Source organism: Gekko japonicus, unplaced genomic scaffold (genome assembly GCF_001447785.1).
Source record: "Gekko japonicus isolate JY-2015 unplaced genomic scaffold, Gekko_japonicus_V1.1 scaffold699, whole genome shotgun sequence".
Classification (NCBI taxonomy): Eukaryota; Metazoa; Chordata; class Lepidosauria; order Squamata; family Gekkonidae; genus Gekko; species Gekko japonicus.
In genome coordinates this window covers 524,462-546,946 of record NW_015165848.1, presented here as the reverse complement: position 1 = coordinate 546,946, position 22,485 = coordinate 524,462, and the positions used below count along the sequence as shown (strand labels likewise).

Here is a 22,485-nt window from a genome sequence, read left to right as displayed (position 1 = left end):
TCTACATTGCTCTTTGCTTAATTAACACATATTTCACCTACATATAAATATTGTCATCATCTGCTGTCTGTAGAGATAAGTCTGCAGTTTTGTTTATGTATAGATTCTTTTGTATATCTGGACTAAGCGAAAGGTGCTAAGGAAGCCAAGTTATTTGAAACCTAGTCAATTGAGTATGCATTTAAATAGTGACATGTCAATGAACAGTAACCAGCAATGGCCCTTCCCCCCAACTTGTCATGTACTTTAACATGGAATTGGATTAATCTTAATGTTGTTATTTAATTTACAAATTTATTTTAAGAAATAAATAAACATAAACCGAATACTATCCTGTGAACATAATCTGACATAAGCTTTAAAATCTCAATTAGACATTTGTTTCCTTACCTTGACTTCCTGGTAGCCATTCCAAATGGATTTGAAATTGAGTCACAGCCTTCGGAAGACCCCATTGAAGGACAAGACCTGAGGCTAAGCTGCAATGCTGACAATTATACCTATGAGAACCTGCAGTGGTACCGGCTCAACCTCTCAAAGCTGCACGATGAAGAGGGCAACCCCCTGGTCCTGGATTGCAAGAATGTCCATCACTATGCAACTAAAATGCAAGGCGAACTGCACTTCAAACCTAATTCCAACTATGCCACTTTGACACTTACAATCCCAAATATCTCACTAGAGGATGAGGGAGACTATGTCTGTGAAGTGCAGAACCGGGAGAACAGTGAGAAACATTGCCACAAAAAGTATATTTCTGTGCACGGTAAGCACTGCATTGAACAGGCTTGTTGGGATTTTGAGGTGTGAAGGGTAAATGGGAAAGAGAAAACTTGGTTGGAACAAAGTTGCAGGGAACTGTTACCAATCACTATCCCAGATTTATCCTAGTTTGGGATGAAGAGGAGACAATCTGTAATGAAGCTTTTCCCTGCATAGAGCTAAAGATTATCCCGTCCTAAATTCTCCAGATCAAACAATTAAAGGAATAGTTCAAAAATTGCCACCCTGTTGTTGGTGGCACAACATTCATCTGCAAGTGGGAGAGAGTTATTCTCCAGAAAGAAGAGGTGAGAGAAGGAAGCACCTAGCTCATCTCAGCTTGTGGGGTAATTTTTTTTCTGTTGGGGCTGCCATTATTTTTCAAATAAAAAAATTGTCTGTAAATAACTGCACTTCCCTCTATTTTCCAAGCCTCCCTTCCCTTCCTTCATTCACACAATCCTTTAAAAAATGTTTTTAAAATTATTTTAAAATCATTTTTGAAGAAATTATTGTGGGGCTATCCCTTTAAGGGAGGGGGCAGAGCCCCCAGTGGTCCTACCGTAGCTACAGGCCCCACCATAGCTACTGATCCAGTGCAAAATTTCTACTTGCAGTGGAACTCTTGCACAAGCAGAAATGCAAGAAAAAGATTGCAGGAACTGCTTGCACCAAATTAATTTCTACTTGTGTTTCCAGTTGTGCAAGATCTTGTGCAACCAGTTTCTAGGCACTGTAATATACAGGGAGGAAAATGTTGGGTGTTGAACGAGATCTTGAGTAAGCAGAACTGCACTAAATCTGTTAATGTTTCCACTTGCGTATCACTAGATCCAAGCCAATATGTCTTCACCAGCACTTAGATTGTGAACTGAGACCTTAGTTTAGCTAATGATCAGCTATAGAACCTTAACAATGCAACCTCTCGCCAAACACAGAAGTCACATCTGAAAAGAAATGCAACACTTATTCTCCCCGTAGCCTTGCTGCATCAGGGCTGTGAAAGTTTTATGCATTTTGAAAGTATAAAAGGTGCAGGGTTTTTCTGGGCTTCCAGCTCATGGTAATTTTCTGTGGTGTCTATGCATGCATCGTAAGGTCAAAGTCATCTACATGCCCATCGTTTTTTGTATTTTACTCTTGATAGTCACTATGTTGTTGACCACCTTTATTATTTGATTGCTACTACTTTAGCTTTGGAAGTCCCAAGGTTGAAGCACAACCTGACAGACATCTTGGTGAATGTGAGTGATTCCATAGAGATGCGCTGCAGGGTTGATGGCACACATATTCCGAACATCAACTGGTATAAGGATGAGAAGCTTGTAGAAGAGGTGTCAGGTATGGCTGACTGAAAAGGTCAGTGGGTGGGAAGAGCAGGACTGGCAAGGCTCTGGATACAGAGCTCTGAAAGTTCAGATGACTGGCTATTTAAATTGTGACTATGTGTCCAAAGCTCAGGCAGGCAATTTAGATTCTATTCTTGCAGCTGTTTTGAAGCTCACCTCCTCCCCAGCCACTAAGGTTGCCAGCTCCAGGTTGAGAAATACTTGGAGATTTTGGGAGTGGAGCCTGGAGGGGGGAGTTTGCTATAAGGCAGGATATTTTTTCAGATAAAGCCGTTTGTTTCATCATTTGTAAGATTAAAAACTTCAGGAAAATTTCTAATAGTACGTGCAGTTCTCATAAACGTGAGCAAGTGGCTCCTTTGGCTCCTTTAGTTCTACTGATCTGCATGGGCAAGCCAAATCATGTTGGAATATATCTCAGAGTACATTTGTGCTGTAAAAGCAAAACAGCACAAAAAGATTGGTGTCATGGATTGGCAATCTACCATTCATCTGTTTAAAATTGTGTTTTATATATTAACAAGCTGAAAAAAAATAAACTGTGGAACTGCCATGTGTCCCTGATACCACTGGAAATCTTCTCTGGCTTTCAGGTCTTCAAATATTGACTGCACAGTTTTTGGCCTTTATCCATGATAATGGGAACTAAAAACTTGCTATTATTTGTCCAAAAGAAAGTTGAGACTGATGGTTAGAGAAACTGAAATCACTTTGAACATAATGGTTGGTCAAATTTTAGGTCAGGTTTCTGCTCTTTGGAGGTTACCTTAATGTAAACCCTCCCCAGGTTTAATTCCCCCCTCCTCCACATGCAGCTGCTGGTGTGACCTTGGGTCAGTCACAAGTTCTTTCAGAGCTGTTCTCTCAAAGACAGTTCTCAGGAGAGCTCTCTCAGTGCCATCTACCTCACAGAGGAGGGGAAGGGAAAGGAATTGTAAGCCGCTCTGAAACTCCTTCGGGCAGTGAAGGGTGGGGTATAAATCCAATTTCTTCTTCTTCTTCTTCTTCAGATTCCATTAGCTGACACCTCAAAATCTTTATCCTTATGTGTGTTTCAGGGATTGATCTGGCAGATTCCAATCAGAGGCTGAGTATCCAGAGAGTGAGAGAAGAGGATGCTGGCCTCTACTTGTGTAGTGTCTGCAATGCCAAGGGTTGTGTGAATTCTTCTGCCAGTGTCTCTGTAGAAGGTAGTATTGCTAACTTCAGTCCCTGTGTCCCTAGAGGGAAATATTTTTTTGGAAAGAACGTAGAAAGAAAAAGAAGCCTTTTGAGATGTTTCATGGATCAAAGGCACCTTCTTTCCTTAAACTACAAAAATAATACTGTCCTATTCTTGGCCCAACCTAAAAGAAACCTAGTATATTTCCATTAGTATTTCTTCTTGCTCACCTACTGTCTCTTTTTTGATCAACATGTCCTTGGTATTGCTACATGTATGTTTTGATTTCTCTTCTACTGCTATTTCTACTATTGTTCTTCCTGACCTGTAGGCTCAGACGACAGGACCAATGTGGAGATTGTTATCTTAATTGGGACTGGTGTCATTGCCATCTTCTTCTGGATTCTCCTAATTCTGATTTTCTGCAACATTAAGAGAGTAAGTGTTCTCTGTTTTACCTTCTCTCTGACTGATTCTCATTTGCTAACCCACAAGCAGACCCATGAATGAGAGACAATTCTACCAGAGAACCATACTCCCAACTCTTTATTTCCCCATTTCTTGTGCTGAGTTTCCCCCTTGAGGCAGAGAAATAGCTGGATTTCATTGGAACCAAAAGTGGCTCCAGCAATTTCCACAACAATTTGCTGTGGAAGGAAAATCAAAATTTCCACAGCAATTTGCTGTGGAAGGAAAACAAAAAGAACCTAAATACAGCAATATTTTGCCCCCATAATGTTGATTTTCCCTGTCTCAAACCAGACTGGAATGTTTCACAGCCAAAGGATTAACTTTCTGTAGTGTGAAATTCCTTGTGCAGGAACTAAGAGAAGTGGAAGAATTACCATTAGCGATGGGCACAAACCGGCTCACGAACTAAAGTTTGTGACAAATTTTGGCTGGTTCATGGTTCACATACTTCCCACAAACCTTCAAGCTATTCATGGGGCTTCATGGCGATTCATGAATGGATGCATTTCCAGACAGTCTCTGCTCAGTCTAAATGTTTACCAAATTTCAATGCAACAGGGGGGGCAGAATCTGGGCAGCATGTAGAGGAGCATCCAGGGGAGGTCCCCTGTGACTTCGATGTCTCCAGGTTGCACAGGATCTGTTCTATGCACTCCTGAACATGCACCTGTCATTTCCCCAGAAAGCACTTTCCTGGGGCACCTTCTTTGGCGGGCCATAACTCGGACCATGTAAATCCAATCCTCGCCAAACTTGGAGGGCAAGTAGAGGAGAGTCAGCCAGAGATCCCCTGCAAGTCTGGTATCTCTAACATGTCGGGGAGGGGATGTTCTACCACTTCACAAACTGAACCAGTTTGGCAGCTAAAAGTTCATGATGGTTTGTGGTTCGCAAACCGGGCATGTCATGAACTGAACAGCATTTTCCTGGTTCATGCCCGTCACTAATTACCATTTTTGCAGGGTTAACAGTAAATGTTTTCTTTCAGAGACATACCTATTTCTGCCGGGATGAGATGTAACAGTATTAATGTCAACATGCCAGACCATCCACTTTTCCCACCTTGCTTTGCCAGGATATAAGAAGTTCAGTGTTGAGGCAGAGAAATAGCTGGATTTCATTGGAACCAAAAGTGGCTCCAGCAATTTCCACAGCAATTTGCCGTGGAAGGAAAATCAAAATTTCCACAGCAATTTGCTGTGGAAGGAAAACAAAAAGAACCTAAATACAGCAATATTTTGCCCCCATAATGTTGATTTTCCCTGTCTCAAACCAGACTGGAATGTTTCACAGCCAAAGGATTAACTTTCTGGAGTGTGAAATTCCTTGTGCAGGAACTAACTAAGAGAAGTGGAAGAATTACCATTAAAGATGGGCACAAATCAGCTCACGAACTAAAGTTTGTGACAAATTTTGGCTGGTTCATGGTTCACATACTTCCCACGAACCCTCAAGCTATTCATGGGGCTTCAAGGCAATTCATGAATGGATGCATTTCCCGACAGTCTCTGCTCAGTCTAAATGTTTACCAAATTTCAATGCAACAGGGGGGGCAGAATCTGGGCAGCATGTAGAGGAGCATCCAGGGGAGGTCCCCTGTGACTTCAATGTCTCCAGGTTGCACAGGATCTGTTCTATGCACTCCTGAACATGCACCTGTCATTTCCCCAGAATGGACTTTCCTGGGGCGCCTTCTTTGGCGGGCCATAACTCGGACCATGTAAATCCAATCCTCGCCAAACTTGGAGGGCAAGTAGAGGAGGGTCAGCCAGAGATCCCCTGCAAGTCTGGTATCTCTAACATGTCGGGGAGGGGATGTTCTACCACATCACAAACTTCACAAACTGAACCAGTTTGACAGATAAAAGTTCATGACGGTTTGTGGTTCGCAAACCGGGCATGTCATGAACTGAACAGCATTTTCCCGGTTCATGCCCGTCACTAATTACCATTTTTGCAGGGTTAACAGTAAATGTTTTCTTTCAGAGACATACCTATTTCTGCCGGGATGAGATGTAACAGTATTAATGTCAACATGCCAGACCATCCACTTTTCCCACCTTGCTTTGCCAGGATATATGAAGTTCAGTGTAAAGGCATAGAACTTGAAAAAAAACAGTGCAGTGATACATGCTTGTTGCAAAATGACAGAGGCCTATCAGTTTTTCTTTTTTTCCTGCAAGCCTGCTCATGCGGACATCAAGACTGGCTACCTTTCCATCATTATGGACCCAGGTGAAGTTCCCTTGGAGGAGCAATGTGAATACCTACCTTATGATTCTAGCAAATGGGAGTTCCCTCGAGAACGACTCAGGCTAGGTAAGATGTAGCAACGCAGAATGAGTGTAATATATTTATTTATTTATATATATATATTGCTGTACTACTGTGATTCCAGTTGCCATTTCTGACCATTGATATCCATTACAAAATACACCAGTTAACTAAAAATGTCAGAACCCAGTGTTGGTCTCTCATCAAATCATCCATCATCATACTCAGCAGTGTGTTCTCACACATGACCTATTTGCAGCATCCAAAGAATCAACATTGTATGTAAAAGACAGACAGGCAAACAGTGGATAGACCAATGATGAATCAGTCTTGTCCAAAGAGTTGCCCTCACCTCTCCCACACGCTCTGCTTAAGGGCAACAAATGGCACCTCTCCTTAGCTAGCTATTTCCTTCCTCTGCTTTGTTGCCACTGGGTCTGTTTCATTTCCTCCCTCCTGGCCCTTTCTCTGAAAATGCAACCACCTGGAGATGGTGAAAACTCCATTCCTTCCTCTTTCCTTTTCACACCTTTTCTTCTTTTTGTCCCGGTTTCCTGTTTTGTTTTGGTCTCATTCGCAATTACTGATTTATAGGGTCTTTGAATGAGTTCCTCTCTTTTCATCCCAGCTCTACTTTTATCCTGCTCATTTTCTGTTATTTTTCAGGTAAAGTTCTTGGCCATGGAGCCTTTGGGAAAGTGATGGAAGCCTCTGCATTTGGAATTAATAAGAGTAACAGCTGTGAGACTGTGGCAGTTAAAATGCTCAAAGGTAGGTAAGATAAATGACTTCTGGTAAACATCAGAGTATGAGTTGTCTCTCTGGAAACATCCATCTGGTTAAATATTTTCACTGGGAGAAAATTTTCCATGATTTAAGCAAATCCCTTATCATCTTCTTGAATATTCACCTGTGCTTGCACTAGCAGGAATTGTGAGGCTAATCCCCTTTCATTGAAGAGAAAAGTTATTATCCCCCTCTTGAATGTTCCATTTCTTGGTCTTTACCCTGTTGATATCTGAATATCAGTGTCTCAGTCTTCCCAATATAGCCTTCAACTAAAAAGTTTGATTAACTATCTTACAGCTGCATAATTAACTTGTACCTGATTACATTAATTAATGAGGTGATTGAAATCAGTACTATGCTATTTCAATATGGGTAATATTTTGACAGTGTTTATTGAAGATATTTTTCACTAAATAAAGAGAGCTGACTCATAGTAGCTATTAAAGGTCAGATCTGGGTAAGAGGCAACACAAGATCCAGACCAAGAAAATGAAGGCAGACAGGCAGCACCAGAACTGGAGGGAACGGCTACTGCTCCATTATAGATGTCTTCAGGTGACAATTTTCCAAGAGGTAATCTGTGAGGCACCCTTCATATTAGGCAACAGAAGATAACTCCAGAGGCCTCTATGACATCACAGGATAATCTATTTCCTGGTGGGAGAAACTCATAGAAGGAGGGAAGCACAGCCTTCTCACACAGGAAGCTACTCTCTGCTGCCTTCTCCTCTTGGCAGAAAATGAAAGATCGTACCAGATCCCCTTGGGATGCTGCGGAAGCCTCTGGAGCACTCTCCCTTTTCTTGAGAGAGAGGGTAGCTGGGAGAGGCTTTGTCATCTCTGATTTCACAAGACACTTCCTGTAAGGAAACGGGAGGTGGGCTAACATCTCTGATTGGTACCCTGGGCCTTCTGCAGCTCATGGGTAATCCCAACACCAGCCCTGGTAGTGATATAAGATAGTGCCAAGAAAAGGGGGGGGATTTTAACTTTATACCAAGGACATAAAAATACATAAAGCTCGTCTATTTTGTCCATAATCACAAATATTAATATTGTCAACTGTAATTGGCAAACTGGAACACTGATGGCCAGGAAAAGTCTTGTTTTATAAAATGGTTTTAGAATCTTTAAATTAATAACAGATGTTGCTAATGAAAGTAATATTTTTAAATTTCAACATATAAGTCTTTGTAATTCAGTGCTTGGACTCTACTAAATAGCAAAGAAACAAAATCCCCTGGTTATTTCAGAGACTTGGGCTATTATAACATTTCTTTAAAGCAGATGCTGAATCCTGAATATTTATTGTGGAAGTCTTGTCATTGTTCTGAGTTCAGTAGCAGTTAACAGCCTGGAAGTAGCTGCTGGCCCTTTTTCTAACCCTATCTGTGGCCTGCCCTGACCTAGATAGCCCAGGCCAACCCGATGTCATCAGATCTCAGAATCTAAGCAGGGTAGGCTTGCCAAATCCCCCGGGGGCGGGGAAACCCCCGCCCCAGAGGCCCATTCCCCACTGCTGGCGGATCAGGCCCCGGGGGGAACCCCACCCCCAAAGTACGTGACATGCACATCACCCAGAAGTGGCGCGACCACGCTGGGCGCAGGCCCACGATCATCCGAGGGAAAACTCTATGGTTTTCCCTCGGATGGTCGTGGCCCCGCCCCCAGCATGCCTGGCGTGATAGCGTCACTTCCGGGTGACGTGGTTGTGGCGTGCGTGTGCTTCGCGCACGCGCGTGCACTCCAGAAGCAAGCCGGGAGTCCCCTGCTGCAGTAACAGGTAGGACTTGGCAACCCTAAAGCAGGGTTACCTCCAAGGAAGACCCGGTTTGCTAAACAGAGGCAGGCAATGGCAAACCAATTCTGAAAGTCTTTGCTTTGAAAACCCCACAGCATCACCATAAATTAGTGGACACTTTGCAGCAAAAAAATTAATAATAAGGAAAAAAATTCCAGTGTCCTTTTTAGGGTTGCCAGCTTCCACTATTACAATTGATCTTCATACAATAGAGATCAGTTCCCCTGAAGAAAATGGACACTTTGAAAGGTGGCCTCTATAGCAATTATACCCCATTGAAGTTCCTCCCCTCTCCCAAACTCCCCTCTCCTCAGGCTCCCCTAAAATATCCAGGTATTTCCCAACCTGGAGCTGGCAACCCTATCTGTCATATACCACTTCATGAAAACCCTTGCATGGTTCAGCTGTGATGCATGGGGGAAGTGGAAGAGGCTTGGCATGGCAGTACTACTAGCTTCTATGCCAGGCCTTGGGCTGAGGTTCCACAAGAGTTAGACAACTTATGCATAGAAACACATGCTCATTTGAGTTAAGTGTATACAACCTGTAGCTTCAAACTCAAATGTGTTTTAAAATATAAATGCAATGAGTTGTTACTATTACAAATTGCAAAATAATAAGGAGCAGAGGAAATAATAAAGTGCTATAACTCCCAGGGATTACAGGAGAGAGAAAATTTAGCCACAGCAGAGCTGTTGATCATAATAAGAAAACGGATGTAAATGACAACAGCAGAACTGTTAGCAAAATGGACAGCTGCTGGTTAACTGCTCAGATTCTCCAGGTGACAGCCTTTGCGCAGCAGCTGTTTCTATTATCCCTTTGAGCATTTAGTGTGCTATTCATCAAAATTAACTTGTGGGTATGAAATCCATCAGAAAGCTCCAACCCCATATGCTTCAATCATAATTAGGAACATTCAGACCTTTTGAAATCCTAACCTTCCAGCTCTGTGTGGAGCCCACGGGTGTCTTTTGTTCTACCTCCAGGGCCGCTGAATGTTGCTGTTACATTGGAATATGGCTGTCAAGAGTTCCTCTCTCTATAAAACACATTTATTACCATAGTTCATGTGTTTTTAAATCAAAATGGGGCACATCTATTACAAGGGTGAACAGATACAATCCCACTCTCCGATCTGCATGGTCTCTACACAGGAAGAGACTTTGTTGAATTCCCCCAATTAATGTTATATGGGCTCATACATATGTATCCCGCACAGTCCTTTACTGTAGGACAAAAGGGGCCCTTACAGACTCCAGTTATATTTGCTTGTGTGGGATAAGCTACTTTTTTTTTCTTCTGCTAGCCTGCAACAGCAATGCAGTGACACCCCCAGAAGGACCAAGGAACGTATAATTACAGCTATATTGTACAGTATTCTTAGAAGAAAATCTTTGAAGAACAAAGACTGTGCTGTGCTGTCATGATAGACAGCATAAAGAAATAATACACTTAATGCCTGGAGATACTGCCAGTTCTGTGTAGCTGCAGAGACTATTCTTTTCTCCCTCCTAAAAATAATATAAAATGAAGAGTATCTTTCTATGAGCCTGCCATTACAGTCTAGTCATCAGTGATAGCGCCAAGACTGTGGAATACCCTCCTGAGGGAAATTGGTGTTTAGGAGGCAAATGGGGGTAGCAAATGAAGGTGTTTTGGCAGTCCTATGGCTGAATCTATCCTGCATTGCACACTATGAGCTATGGCATTTAATGACTGGATTGGCTTTTGGTGTAATTTCTTTTGCAACTTTCTAATCTTTGAGGACATCATAAGGCAAGAGATAGATATTTTAATCAATTATTGTGGAGTATATTAAGCTCTCTATGAGCAACTGAAGTTCCAAGTAGCTGTGCTGTACTGAGAAAAATCCAAAACCCATGTAATAATTAGCCTTTATTAATGACAACAAAATTGCACAAAACACAGTACGAGTTTTTAGGTTCTCCAGGACTCTTCATGCTGGATGTTAAAGGTGGAGGGACGGTGTTTTGGGCCATGGCATTTTGTACTTTGCTTCTGGTGGAGGGTCTTAGCAAGCAAGGTATTGTTTTATATGTATGTGTGTGTGTGCATTTTATACCCTAATATTTTTAAGGAAAGTAGATTAAGTGGATAACAAGGTTATATCTAAGGTGAAGCTAGGAGCTGTAATTAAGAGGTAATGGCAACATTGTTTTCATGTTTGCAGAGGGAGCTACTGCAAGTGAGCACAAGGCACTCATGTCGGAGTTGAAGATCCTTATCCACATAGGAAACCACCTCAATGTCGTTAACCTGTTGGGTGCCTGCACCAAACCTAATGGTAAATCTTCTTGATATGCTTTGATGGCAGGGCTGGCCCATTCACTAGGAAGTCCTAGGGCAGCAGAAGTGGCCAATCACCCCTTTTGTCTCCTCACTCTCCCATAGTGTTGGAGGCTGCTACAGCAAGCAGCACTCCTGGGAGAAGCCCCTCAGCCTCAGTGAACAGCCATGGGGAGCCTGCTCTTTCTGTCCCTCCTGTCTGTCTGTTGGGGGCAGGGCAGAACTCAGGTTGGGCAGCCCTCTTCCTCCTTCCCTCCACCTTTCCTCTCCAAGTGGTGAGGCGGATGGGCAGTGGCTTCCTATCTCCCCTCACCAACTCATGATGGTACTAAGGGGCAAGGAGAATGGGCACTAGGGTTGCCAGCCAATAGGGTTGCCAGGCAACCAGTGGGAGTTGGGGTTGGGGACAAGGAGGGTCTGTCAGTGCAATGGCATTATGTCATTTTGGGAGAAAACCCAGGTTTTACCACAGAGTTTCTGCCAATTCCTAGAGTGGAGTAATGTCACTTCCAGGTTTTCTCTGAAAGTGGCATGACGCCATCATGCCAACAGTGATTTTTAATTTTTCCCCCTCTTCCACTGGCTCCCAGAGCAATGGTGGGCAACAAGACCATCTCTGCCCCCACCCAGGTAAATTGCATCCCTAATGGGCATGACTTCCTGCCATAGTGTGGGGATGGGCACAACAGCTTCTCACTGTACCTTGGCACAGAGTCGGGTGGGTGCACAGTCACTTCCCTGTGGCATGGGAGGACAGCAAAGTTGTTCTCCACTTAGGGCAGCAAAAGTCCTTGGACCAGCACTGTTTGATGGCTAATGAGAGATGTAAAAAATGTTACAAGAGCTATCTGATCGTGCACTGGTTTCTCCACCACACATACCAGAATTTATGGCATTGTCAGGTTGCTAACCCTGGCAAGTACTTGGATGGGAGACCTCCAAGGAATACCAGGACTGGGACACAGGGCAGGCAATAGCAAGCCACCTCTTTGAAACGTCCAAGCCCCACTAGGGGGTCTCCAGATGTCAACCACGACTTCCAGGCCCACACACACAAATACACACAAAATACAAAAAAAAATTGTATGTATGAAAAATCTGTATTACATTTTTATCCTACCCTTCATCCAAGGAGCTCAGGGGAGTATACATTGTTATCTCTCCTCCAGTGCAGTAGGTTAGGCAGCTGAGAGAGGACAGTTTGCTCCAAGTTGTCCAATAAGCTTTAAGGGTGAGAGCCAGTAGACAGAGTGTCTGACTGGAATCCTGGAAGATCCAAGTTCTCATCCCCACTTCTGCCTTGAAAGCTCAGTGGGTAGCCTTGGGCCAGTCACATTCTCTTAGCCTGATCTGCCTCACAGGATTGTTGCTGTGAGAAAATGGCGATGGGAAGAATCGTCCTCCCCACTGGGGAGAAAAGTGGGATATCAGTAAATAAATGCAAAAATGCATGAATCAGCAACATGAAGCTTTACTTATTTCTGCCTGTAGAACATGCTTTCTTCTTGGCTTCTCTTCCACAGGTCCCCTGATGGTTATTGTTGAATTCTGCAAATATGGAAACCTCTCCAATTATCTGCGAACCAAACGAGAAGGATTCAGTCCTTACAGAGTATGTGACTGACATTATATTGAGACTATTTTGTGCCATTGCTATTATACAGGATGATTATATGTGCACTGTAGATTTGGTATGGTTAGACCAGAGAATATGATCAAAACATGCCACATGTTTAAAAGTTAGATCTGCTGTGTGCAGTATCGTTTGATCAATTGAACAAACATGATGGGCTAACTTGAAGTACCGGGCAAAATCTATGCCTTAGGAGTGGGTCATACTACTTAACTATGTGGGGGGGGGAAATAATTTAAAGTACATGAGTAGCATTAAGAAGACAAATGCTGAAATCCCTTGCCCTCCACTTTTTCCTCCAAAACCACCACCCCTCGGCTGCATCTGTCCCTTCTAGGCTTCCTTGCAGTCTCAGTGCCTGCTCAAGAGGAAAACAGCTGGAGGGAAGGGGTTGTGGGAGAACAAACAGTGAGCTGAGGAAAGGTTTAGCTTCCCTCCCCTACTACTGCTCCTCAGTTATAAATTGTCCCGCTGTATAGCTCTGTGACACATCTTCATTCTGAGGTATGAGTCTGCTGCCTTCACAGTTAGTCCCTGAATCCCTTATGCTGGCCAAAGGTTAGAGGTTCTAGACTGCTTCACCTAATCTGAGGGGGGGGGTGCTTATGGTGTTTACATGACTGTAGTGGCTAAGCTTCAGCTTTTATGGTCTGATCTCCTTTCTAGGAGAAGTCTCCCAGATTGCGCATCCATGTTCGATCGATTGTGGAAGCTGTCAGAGCTGACAGAAGGAGCCGTTCTGGTACTAGTGACAGTGCAATTCTTAATAGACTTCTGATGAACAAGAACCAGCCAGCACCGCCATCACCTCCTCCTCTCCTACCAGAAGGTAAAAAGATTTATGCAGTGTCTGTAGATATCTAGACTTTTCTGTCAGGGTACCATCACACAGAATGTTAAGGGAGAACTGGTGGAACTGAAAGAAAATTTGCAGGAGTTCTTAATCTTTATGCTAATGAGCCCCCAAGAGTTAGGGTTAGGTCAGCAACGGAATGAATTGTGTTCACTTTTGTCTGGTTTTGGATGCAAAAGACAAAGGAAAGTGTGAGACTATGTTTGTCCAAAGCACACTTTCTATCCAAGAAGGGGAGAACCACCCTGAGCCAAGAGGAAATATTTCCCCCATTTTTCTGTTAGTTTCTCAATCCTTTCTCCAGTAGGAAAAAAAAGCTTTGTTAAACGTAACAACCTCCTGCCTCTCCTGTTGGGACACTGTTTTTTACTGCAAGACTATAAAAAACTTTGAAGAATTAGGTTCCAATCAAGCTAAGGAAATATGCCCCAGCTCCAGATATAAGGCTACTGAATTGTAATGGACAACATCCTGCAGTGGCTCAGAGCTTAATGGATTTCTTGCTGCTTTTAAAACTGGGAAAAGAGATAGCAACCAGGGCATTCTGCTCAGGAACAAGTTGTACAGGGGAATGAGAATGGAAGGGGCAACCTTTTTCCCTGCTTCATTTTTGTGATCTCAGCTTTTACACCAGGACTGCTATTTGCTGGGGGGGAGGGGTAGAATACATGTTCTGTATCTAGGTGCCCATGTAGCACTTGTATGATTTTCTTGTGAGGCAAATAGTAGTCGGGGCAGGGGGCGGGTAGTGGTGGTAGCAGAGGGATTAGCCCCCAGATGACACAAACCCATTTCAAATCAAGAGCCAGTTTGGTTTAGTGGTTAAGACTGTGGACTCTAATCTGGGAGAACCGGGTTTGATTCCCCACTCCTCCACATGCAGCTGCTGGTGTGACTTTGCATCAGTTATAAGTTCTTTCAGAGCTGTTCTCTCAAGGACAGTTCTCCAGAGAGCTCTCGCAGCCCCACCTGCTTCACAGGGTGTCTGTTGTAGGGAGGGGCGGGGAAGGCTTGTGTTTTTTTTCAAGTATTTTTATTTCGATGTTATAAGACCAAAAAAACAAAAATCAACAACAAACATACACATAAAAGGGAGATTGTAACTATAACATTTTAACCAGTCTCTTTGCTATCTTATTGTAGTCTAGAATTCTTGTTACTTTTTTCCATCTTACCATTATATTACATACTTTTTATTAATAATTACATCCAGGGCTATTTTGGGGCAGGAACGCACAGGAATGGAGTTCCGGCTGGCTTCAGAGCTGGCCATGCCCACTACAGCCAAAACCTCTCTGTGTGTGGCTACAGAGGGAAGGCCTGGAGAGCAGCCCCCCCCCAGCAACTCCACGGTGGGGGGGCAGGGGGGCCCTGGAAAGTCCAGGGAGGTATTTAAATGTCTCCCCGTGCCTTCCCAAGCCTGTCCAAGGGCCGGCTTGCCCGGGCTCTCTGCAGCTGTGGGACACCCGGGCAAGTCAAGGGAAGGCAGTTTAAACTGCCTTCCCTTCCCTTCAAGGGGGGGCTTTCCCAGGCTCCCCACAGCCGTGGGGTGCCCAGGCAAGCCAAGAGAAGACATGGGGGTGTGGCCTGATATACTAATGAGCTGTGCTGTCAGGGTGTGGCCTAATGTGATAATGAGTTTCTGCTGTTGGGTGTGGCCTATTATGCTACTCAGTTCCTCAGAAGTTAAAAAGAAGAGGAGATTGGATTCAGCTGACATTTAACTTACCACTCTGGCCAAGCAGGGGTTAGTATGGGCTAGCCCAGAGTAACCCCCCGTCTGGACTAACTATTATGCTACTCAGTTCCTCAGAAGTTAAAAAGAAGAGGAGATTGGATTCAGCTGACATTTAACTTACCACTCTGGCCAAGCAGGGGTTAGTATGGGCTAGCCCAGAGTAACCCCCCGTCTGGACTAACTATTATGCTACTCAGTTCCTCAGAAGTTAAAAAGAAGAAGAGATTGGATTCTACAAAAAAAGCCCTGATTACATCTATGATTCTTAATTTCTTATTTCCTTTTGTTTCGGTTAGAAGTCCAGGCATTTTAGTTATTATTTTCTTCTATCCAATCATAAAATCTTTACCATGTGTTTTCAAAGTCTTCTTTATTATTTCTTCTTAGTATCATAGTCAGTTTATCCATCTCGGCAGTTTCCAATATTTTGGCTATAACATCTTCTTTTGTAGGTACTTCCATTCTTCTGCAATATTTCGCATATAAACATCCTTGCTGCTGTTAAAATATGTATAATAAGATAAAAGTCTTGTTTCTTATAATTTTCTGGAGTTATAGTCAACAAAAACAGTTCTGGTGTATAAGGCACAGTAATTTTCAACATTTTTTGTAACCGTATCCAAGACTAATATTTTTTACTTTTCTCACATGTCCACCACATATGAAAAAATGAACCAACATTATTATGACATTTCCAACAATCATTTAATAATTCAGGATAGATCTTAGCTAATTTATTTGGAGTCATATGGGAAGGCAATTGTAAAGTAAGACTCCTTCGGGTAGTGAAGGGTGGGATATAAATCCAATCTCCTCCTCATCTTCCTCTTCTTCTTCTTGTGGCAGCTGTTTGCAGATTTAAAAGCAGTCAGAGTTTTTTTTCATAGACCTCCTGTAATAACAACTAATTAACACTTCAGTTTTGTTGCATGTTGGTTTAAAAAATATAAAAAGTAAATTCTTCTGTTGGTCAGTTACTGAAACAGACACCCCTAAGAGTGACATGTTTAGTCCATTCTTTATTCCTAATCACAATGATATAAGATTTCACCTAACTTTCTGTAGGTCTCAGTTTTCTGTATACACCCTATTGCCTCTCATAATTAGATTAGAAATTCTTGGCACCCTGAGTGTCAAGTGCTACCTTGCCATTTATGTGGAGACATCTGTTTCAGGGAGACTTGATCACATGTGAAATCATTTCATGCCTGTAACAATACCAAATGATAAACAATAATAGTTTTAATGTTGGCACTGCTACATGTGCTTGAGTGTTATTTAATTCAATTAAATTTAAACCCGTTTAACTGTGGGCTTACTCGCCATCACTGAATCTAGCTAATCCTCTGAGTTTCTCCCTACTTTTGCATCCTAGACTAGCATTGATGCCAGCAAATTTAAAATTTCTCTGGGGTAATCTCTGTTGCCTAAGGGAAGTACCCTTTTTCCCTGCTGCTGATCTCCAAAATGTAACCTTCTTTCTCACACCTTTGTACAGTGGATGATTTGTGGCAAAGTCCTCTGACAATGGAAGACCTGATCTGCTACAGCTTCCAGGTGGCCCGTGGTATGGAGTTTCTGGCATCCAGAAAGGTAAACACTCTATTTATTTATTCTGACACACCTTTTATGTATAGATGTTTTTACAGAACATTTATGATTCAGTGACGTCATAAGAACAGGCTTGTATATGTGAAGTTAGAATATTTTGCTTCATAGTCTGCATTTTACGTTTGTGTACATTGCATCTCATTTGCCATTTTGTTACTCAGTTTGGAGAGGTTCTTTTGAAGCTCTACATAGCCTACTTGCATTTTCATCATCTGGAATATTCCAGTGTCTTCTGCAAAATTAGTTACCTCACCCCTAACTAAAGATTATTTATTAATGTTAAATTGCACGTGTCCCAATACAGGTCCTTGGGGGATTATTTTCTTACTGTTCTCTTTTGAGGAATGAATCATTAACTCCTACTATGTACTTCCTGTTCCTTAATTGGTTGCTGATCCACAAGAAAATGTACTTTCTTGTCATGCTACTATAATGTTTAATCAGAATTGTTTGGTGACAAACTGTGGGCATAACAACAGTTATCTTAACCTTACGTCCTCACTGAGTCTACCACAAGGTTTTTTGATCAGACATGCCTTGTGAGTTCTGTGCTTAGAACCAGGGCCGGCTCACTCACTAGGTGAACTAGGCATTTGCTTAGGGCAGGCCAACCCTTAGGGTGCCAAACTGCACCCGGGGGCCCCGCCAAAAGCCCCCCCCCACCAAAAGCCCTGCGTGCTGCGTCGCCTCCTGACCCCAGCCGCTGCCTCTTTCTCCCCCCTCCCCACCAAAAGCCCTGCTCTCAACTCTCGCACTGCTGCTGCTGGAGCCGGGAGTGCCGGTGTTCCCCCGGGCGGGCAGCCCCAGTGCGTTTCCTCCCTCCCTCCCTCCATGGGAAGGTGTCCGGGCTCAGCATTGCGGCAGAGAGGTGGGCAGCAGTTCGGGCTTCTCCGTGCTGCCCCAGGATGGCCTTTGTGGGAGGCGGTGGCAGCCAGGCAGGGGGCATGAATCCTGGCTGTCTGGTGGGGACAGCGGGCTGGGGCGAGCCGGCTTTCAAGCAAGGGAAACCTTTTCTACAGGCAGCTGCAGCCCATGATCCCCCGCGCCAGCCGGCCTCTGCTTCTATCCCGACGGCGAGGAAAAAACAGGGGGAGGGGGGAGTGAGAGGTAGGCGGTGGCGGCAAAGTTTCTGCTCAGCTTTTAACCCCTCCCGTGCCTCCCCCCGCGCCCCGGGCAGTCTCTGTCCCCCTCCGGCCCTGCCTCTCCAGCCCTGGCCGAGCTGCATGGCCCATGGGCACCCCCTCTGTGCATGCTCAGAGGCTGGGCCGGGGGGGCCTGGTAGAGGAGGCGGTGGCGAAGGCTCCTCTCCTGCGCAGCAGTGGTGGCCAAGGTGAGCACGTCTGGGCTTCAGGGGCCTGATGGGCGGCTGGCAAGGCACTGCGGCCAGCCGGTGCAGGTGGCTGCCAGCAGGACTGGAGAGCTCATGAGCCCAGGCGGGCGCTGGGATCGGGGGGGCATCCCTTGTGGGTGGATCTCTGGCGGTGATCTCTCCAGTGGTGACCTTGTGGGCGGGTTTCCTTGGGGCCGACCTCTGAAAGAGGTGCCCAAGTGGGGCTGCTTGGAGGGAAGGAGGGATGACCCAGGCAGCTGCGGGGGCGCAAGAATGGGGGTGCCAGAAATGGGGAGACGCACGGGGGGGCATAAGGTGTCTCGCCTAGTGTGCAAAAATACCTGGGGCCGGCCCTTCTTAAAACCCAGTTCCCAGGCAAGCAGGAACCCAGTGGGCGTTGGGTCAACAGCATATGAGAAGCGTACTGTTTTCCCAACATGAAATGGCCCAGGGGAGTCAGTGTTTGGCCTGCTGGGAAACTTAAATGTACTGAAAGCTACATGTAAGTTCTCCCCCCAGGGTCATTTCAGGATGGGAAAATGGTGCGGACGGATTAACCCCCTCTCCTCATTCATGGGTTTCTGACCCAAATCAGGCTCACACTTTCAAGACATGTCCAGTCAAAAATACTTGTTGTGGACCCAGGAAGGATAATGTGATGTATATTTAGACCCTTTGTCAAACGATTTTTGAAAGTGTACTGGATCACTCTTGTGTACATATTTGGCATAAAAATTCTAACACAAACTTGATGCAGATAAATTTTAAAATTACCTGTCTGTTTACGTGACAACTGTGCATGGGGTCTAGCAACATACTTGCTCCCCAAAAGGAACCGATGCTTGCTGTGAGCAAGTGGATAACTGGAGAGCTGGCTAAATACTCCAGAGGAAATCAGTTCTGAAGAGCTTCAAAGCATCAGTGTCTTGCTTTAATTACTTCTTTAAGAGAAAAGGACTCAAGAGATTCCTGCAGTTGTTCATTGTCTCTGATCTCTGTCACTCCAAATCAGTTTCTAGGACTCTTTTTTATTTTATTTTTCTTGTTTTCCCTTAGTGCATCCACAGAGACTTGGCAGCTCGTAACATCTTACTGTCAGAAAACAATGTGGTCAAGATTTGTGACTTTGGGCTGGCACGGGACATCTACAAGGATCCTGATTATGTCAGGAAGGGCAGTGTGAGTTCTGGGTGATAGATATGGGACAGTAGAACTGGAACTGAGTTGGACATGTAGAAGTTTGGTGTCCACAAGGAATTGTGAAGAGTGGGGTGATGGACAATTTGGAAATCCCATGCCATACTTCAAAATCTCCCCTTCCGGGATTCTCTAAGCTCTCAGGGGCTTGAACACGCTGAGTTCTCAACGTTCAGCCCCCCCAGCAACATTTTCAATCCTTATCAGTCTGACTTAATGGCCTTTGCCCATTTTGGTAAATTTTCAAAGCCATATTTTTCAGCATGCCTTTGGCGTTCCCCATGTGTATAGAGACCTGTACCTTGTCTGCTCAGCCCCCCCAGCAACATTTTCAATCCTTCTCAGTCTGACTTAATGGCCTTTGCCCCTTTTGGTAAATTTTCAAATCATATTTTTCAGCATGCCTTTGGTGTTCCCCATGTGTATAGAGACCTGTACCTTGTCTGCAAATGGCCTGGTTTTACATCTTTTGTCATCCAAACAAGCTCTAGCAACTTTAGTATTAGATATAGGGATAGTCAATCAGGAGTCAGTTGTTATTTATTTGCTTGTGACTAATGGACATTGCTCCTGCCAACCTAGCAGTTTGAAAGCAAGAAATTGCAGGTAGATAAATAGGTACTACTTTGGTGGAACAGCGTTCCGTGCGCCTTGGTGTTTAGTCATGCCAGCCACATGACCACGGAACCGTCTTCAGACAGCACTGGCTCTTCGGCTTTGAAACGGGGATGAGCACCACAACCCTAGAGTCGGACTCGACTGGCTTTCGAGCAAGGGAACCTTTACCTTTAATGGACATTGCAAAACCCGTTTATTATCTGTTTTACAACTGATACACAAAGAAATGTAGCAGAAGAATAAATTGACTAAGAAGCTTTGAATTATGTACCTCACTGGCACTGAAAACATTGTTGGAGACACGTTATTCAGTATAAGAAATAAGCAATAGTCCTTAGCAGTGCCATGATAATATGGCTACCAGATTTTTCATAGACAACATTTTATTGAATTCATGAACAACAGATAATAACAACATATAGATTAGTAATTAAATTCAATAATAATAAGCTTGAAGGTTACGTGTATCACTTGAGTATCTAGATGGTAGGTAAATTACAAGAAGAATACTTAATCTAAGTTTCCTATGAATAGTAATAAGGTAGTATATTACAATATAAATGCTAGAGAGACTAAATGAATTTTTATTAAATATTAAAGGTCTATAAATATTTCAGCAATAAAAGCCTTTTACTAACTATCAATGATTTTAAAAAGGGTTGAAGAGTTTAGAGTTATGATTTTATATATATATATGTAATCTAGAACAGGGTACCATTTCTCAGTGAAATCTGAGCATCTAGGCAAGAGTTCATATTGTAACAATCGATCGGTTATCTTTTCCATCATGTAAATATTCTAGATCTTATCTGTCACCCACAGTAATCATCATCCTTCCCTCACCTGAAAAAATGTTTTATGTTTCGCTGCCTTTATGTACATCCACAAGTGAATCAAAGCCTAGTTCATATAACGGCATTTGCTCACAGTTATCCCCTGCTAACTTTCATATATAAATATCGCAACACTCATATTACTGAACCAACATCAGGAATTTTTTTAGCTCTCTGCTTCAGAATCACCAGGCAACACAAAGCAAGATAAGGTCATGAACTAGATGTTTAAAACAATCCATCCTGTAGGTCATACTCCTAACATAGGGTGTCCCATTTTAAGACTTATTTATTAATCAGGATGTAATAAGTGAAGCCCAAATATAAGTTTTCTGTTTGTAATGGAAATATTTTTAACAGTTTTTATAACTATTTTGAGTTGGAAAGTAAATAAGGCCCATCCATCCATCCCACAGTGTTCCTAAATGGATACCTTATTGTACTCGATTCATTTTCTTTGTACATGAGCTACCATAGATTTTTTGTATTTTTTGTGATTTTTCTCCTTTTGTTGCTATTAATTTTAATTTGGAATGTAACAGCCATGCACATTTATTTTATCTCTACAGGCCCGCCTCCCACTAAAGTGGATGGCTCCAGAAAGCATCTTTGACAAAGTCTATACCACACAGAGTGATGTCTGGTCATTTGGAGTCCTCCTGTGGGAGATCTTCTCTCTAGGTGGGTAGTTAAACTGAATACTGTCCTACTGAGTCACAGTATGAAGGCTAATAATGCCTACCTTCCATACTTTTCAGGGCACATGATGTTGAAGGCAGATTGTTCTAAATCTGCTTCTTTTGCTACTAGCCTTTCCTATTTCAAAATGCCAGTTGCTGGTCCCTTCTGCCCATTTCATTGCTCCCATCTCAAAATACTCCACCAGCTTTTCATTCTTTCAGTCATTCCTCACAATTATATCCCACTCTTCCTCCAAATTGCTCAAGACAGTATACACGGGTGAGATGATCTCATCTTCTTGTTTTTAACCTTTGGAATAAAAATCCTACAGAGGGGGGGCGTGGCTAAGCGAGCCGAGGAGATGGTCGCATGTTAGCTCGGCTCCGTCTCCCTACCTGCCTTTAATCTCAAAATACTCCTTCAAATTCTACTGACAAACACCTTCAGATCAATATGGGACGAAACCTACCCGCAAAGGCAAAAAAAAGCTCTGTGGCATCAACACCGATGTCGAAATTCTTTTCTAAAGACAGCAACGGCCCTGTCGACAATTGGGCATCAACTACTCCTAAGATGGCTGACGCACCTAATCCAGAAGACGACGGGACGACACTTTCCCGCCATGAATTTCTTAAAACTATAAAACAACTAGAAGAAAACATTGCTGACCACGTGCATTCCGCAATAAAACCACTGACGGAGGAATTTCAATCGATGAAAGAAACTCTTTCAGAAGTAGCACAAGCTGCAGAAACAGCGCTTGAAGGCGCCATTACCGCTCAACAAGAGATCCAGGACCTCCAGAAGTCGGAAGATTGGGCTCGAAACAAGATTATGTTACTCGAAAATAAGGCGAAAGAGCAGAACCTGAAGTTCCGCGGGCTGCCCGAAAAAGAGGAGGGTGAGTCAGACCTTAGAATTTTTTTAGCAACCTGGCTAACGAGAGCACTAAACTTAGAAGATAACGTTGCCCCTATTATAGACGCGGCTTACCGCATTGGTTCCCTTACCAGAAGAAACGGGACATTTCCCCGAGATGTACTGGCAGTCTTTCCGGATAGTCGGACTAGGAA

The 22,485-nt window shown here is 43.5% G+C and overlaps 1 protein-coding gene across 1 annotated transcript in view; it reads left to right on the top strand.

The window, feature by feature from the left end:
• The window catches only part of FLT4 (fms related tyrosine kinase 4), a 79,161-nt gene that overhangs the window by 40,053 nt on the left and 16,623 nt on the right, over positions 1–22,485 (top strand). The window contains exons 11-22 of the mRNA XM_015411072.1: positions 407–766; positions 1,957–2,103; positions 3,170–3,301; positions 3,605–3,711; positions 5,928–6,063; positions 6,685–6,789; positions 10,803–10,916; positions 12,442–12,530; positions 13,218–13,380; positions 16,641–16,735; positions 19,140–19,262; positions 21,301–21,412. Of these exons, the coding sequence (XP_015266558.1) occupies positions 407–766; positions 1,957–2,103; positions 3,170–3,301; positions 3,605–3,711; positions 5,928–6,063; positions 6,685–6,789; positions 10,803–10,916; positions 12,442–12,530; positions 13,218–13,380; positions 16,641–16,735; positions 19,140–19,262; positions 21,301–21,412 (1,683 nt within the window). The remainder of the gene's footprint in view (positions 1–406; positions 767–1,956; positions 2,104–3,169; positions 3,302–3,604; positions 3,712–5,927; positions 6,064–6,684; positions 6,790–10,802; positions 10,917–12,441; positions 12,531–13,217; positions 13,381–16,640; positions 16,736–19,139; positions 19,263–21,300; positions 21,413–22,485) is intronic.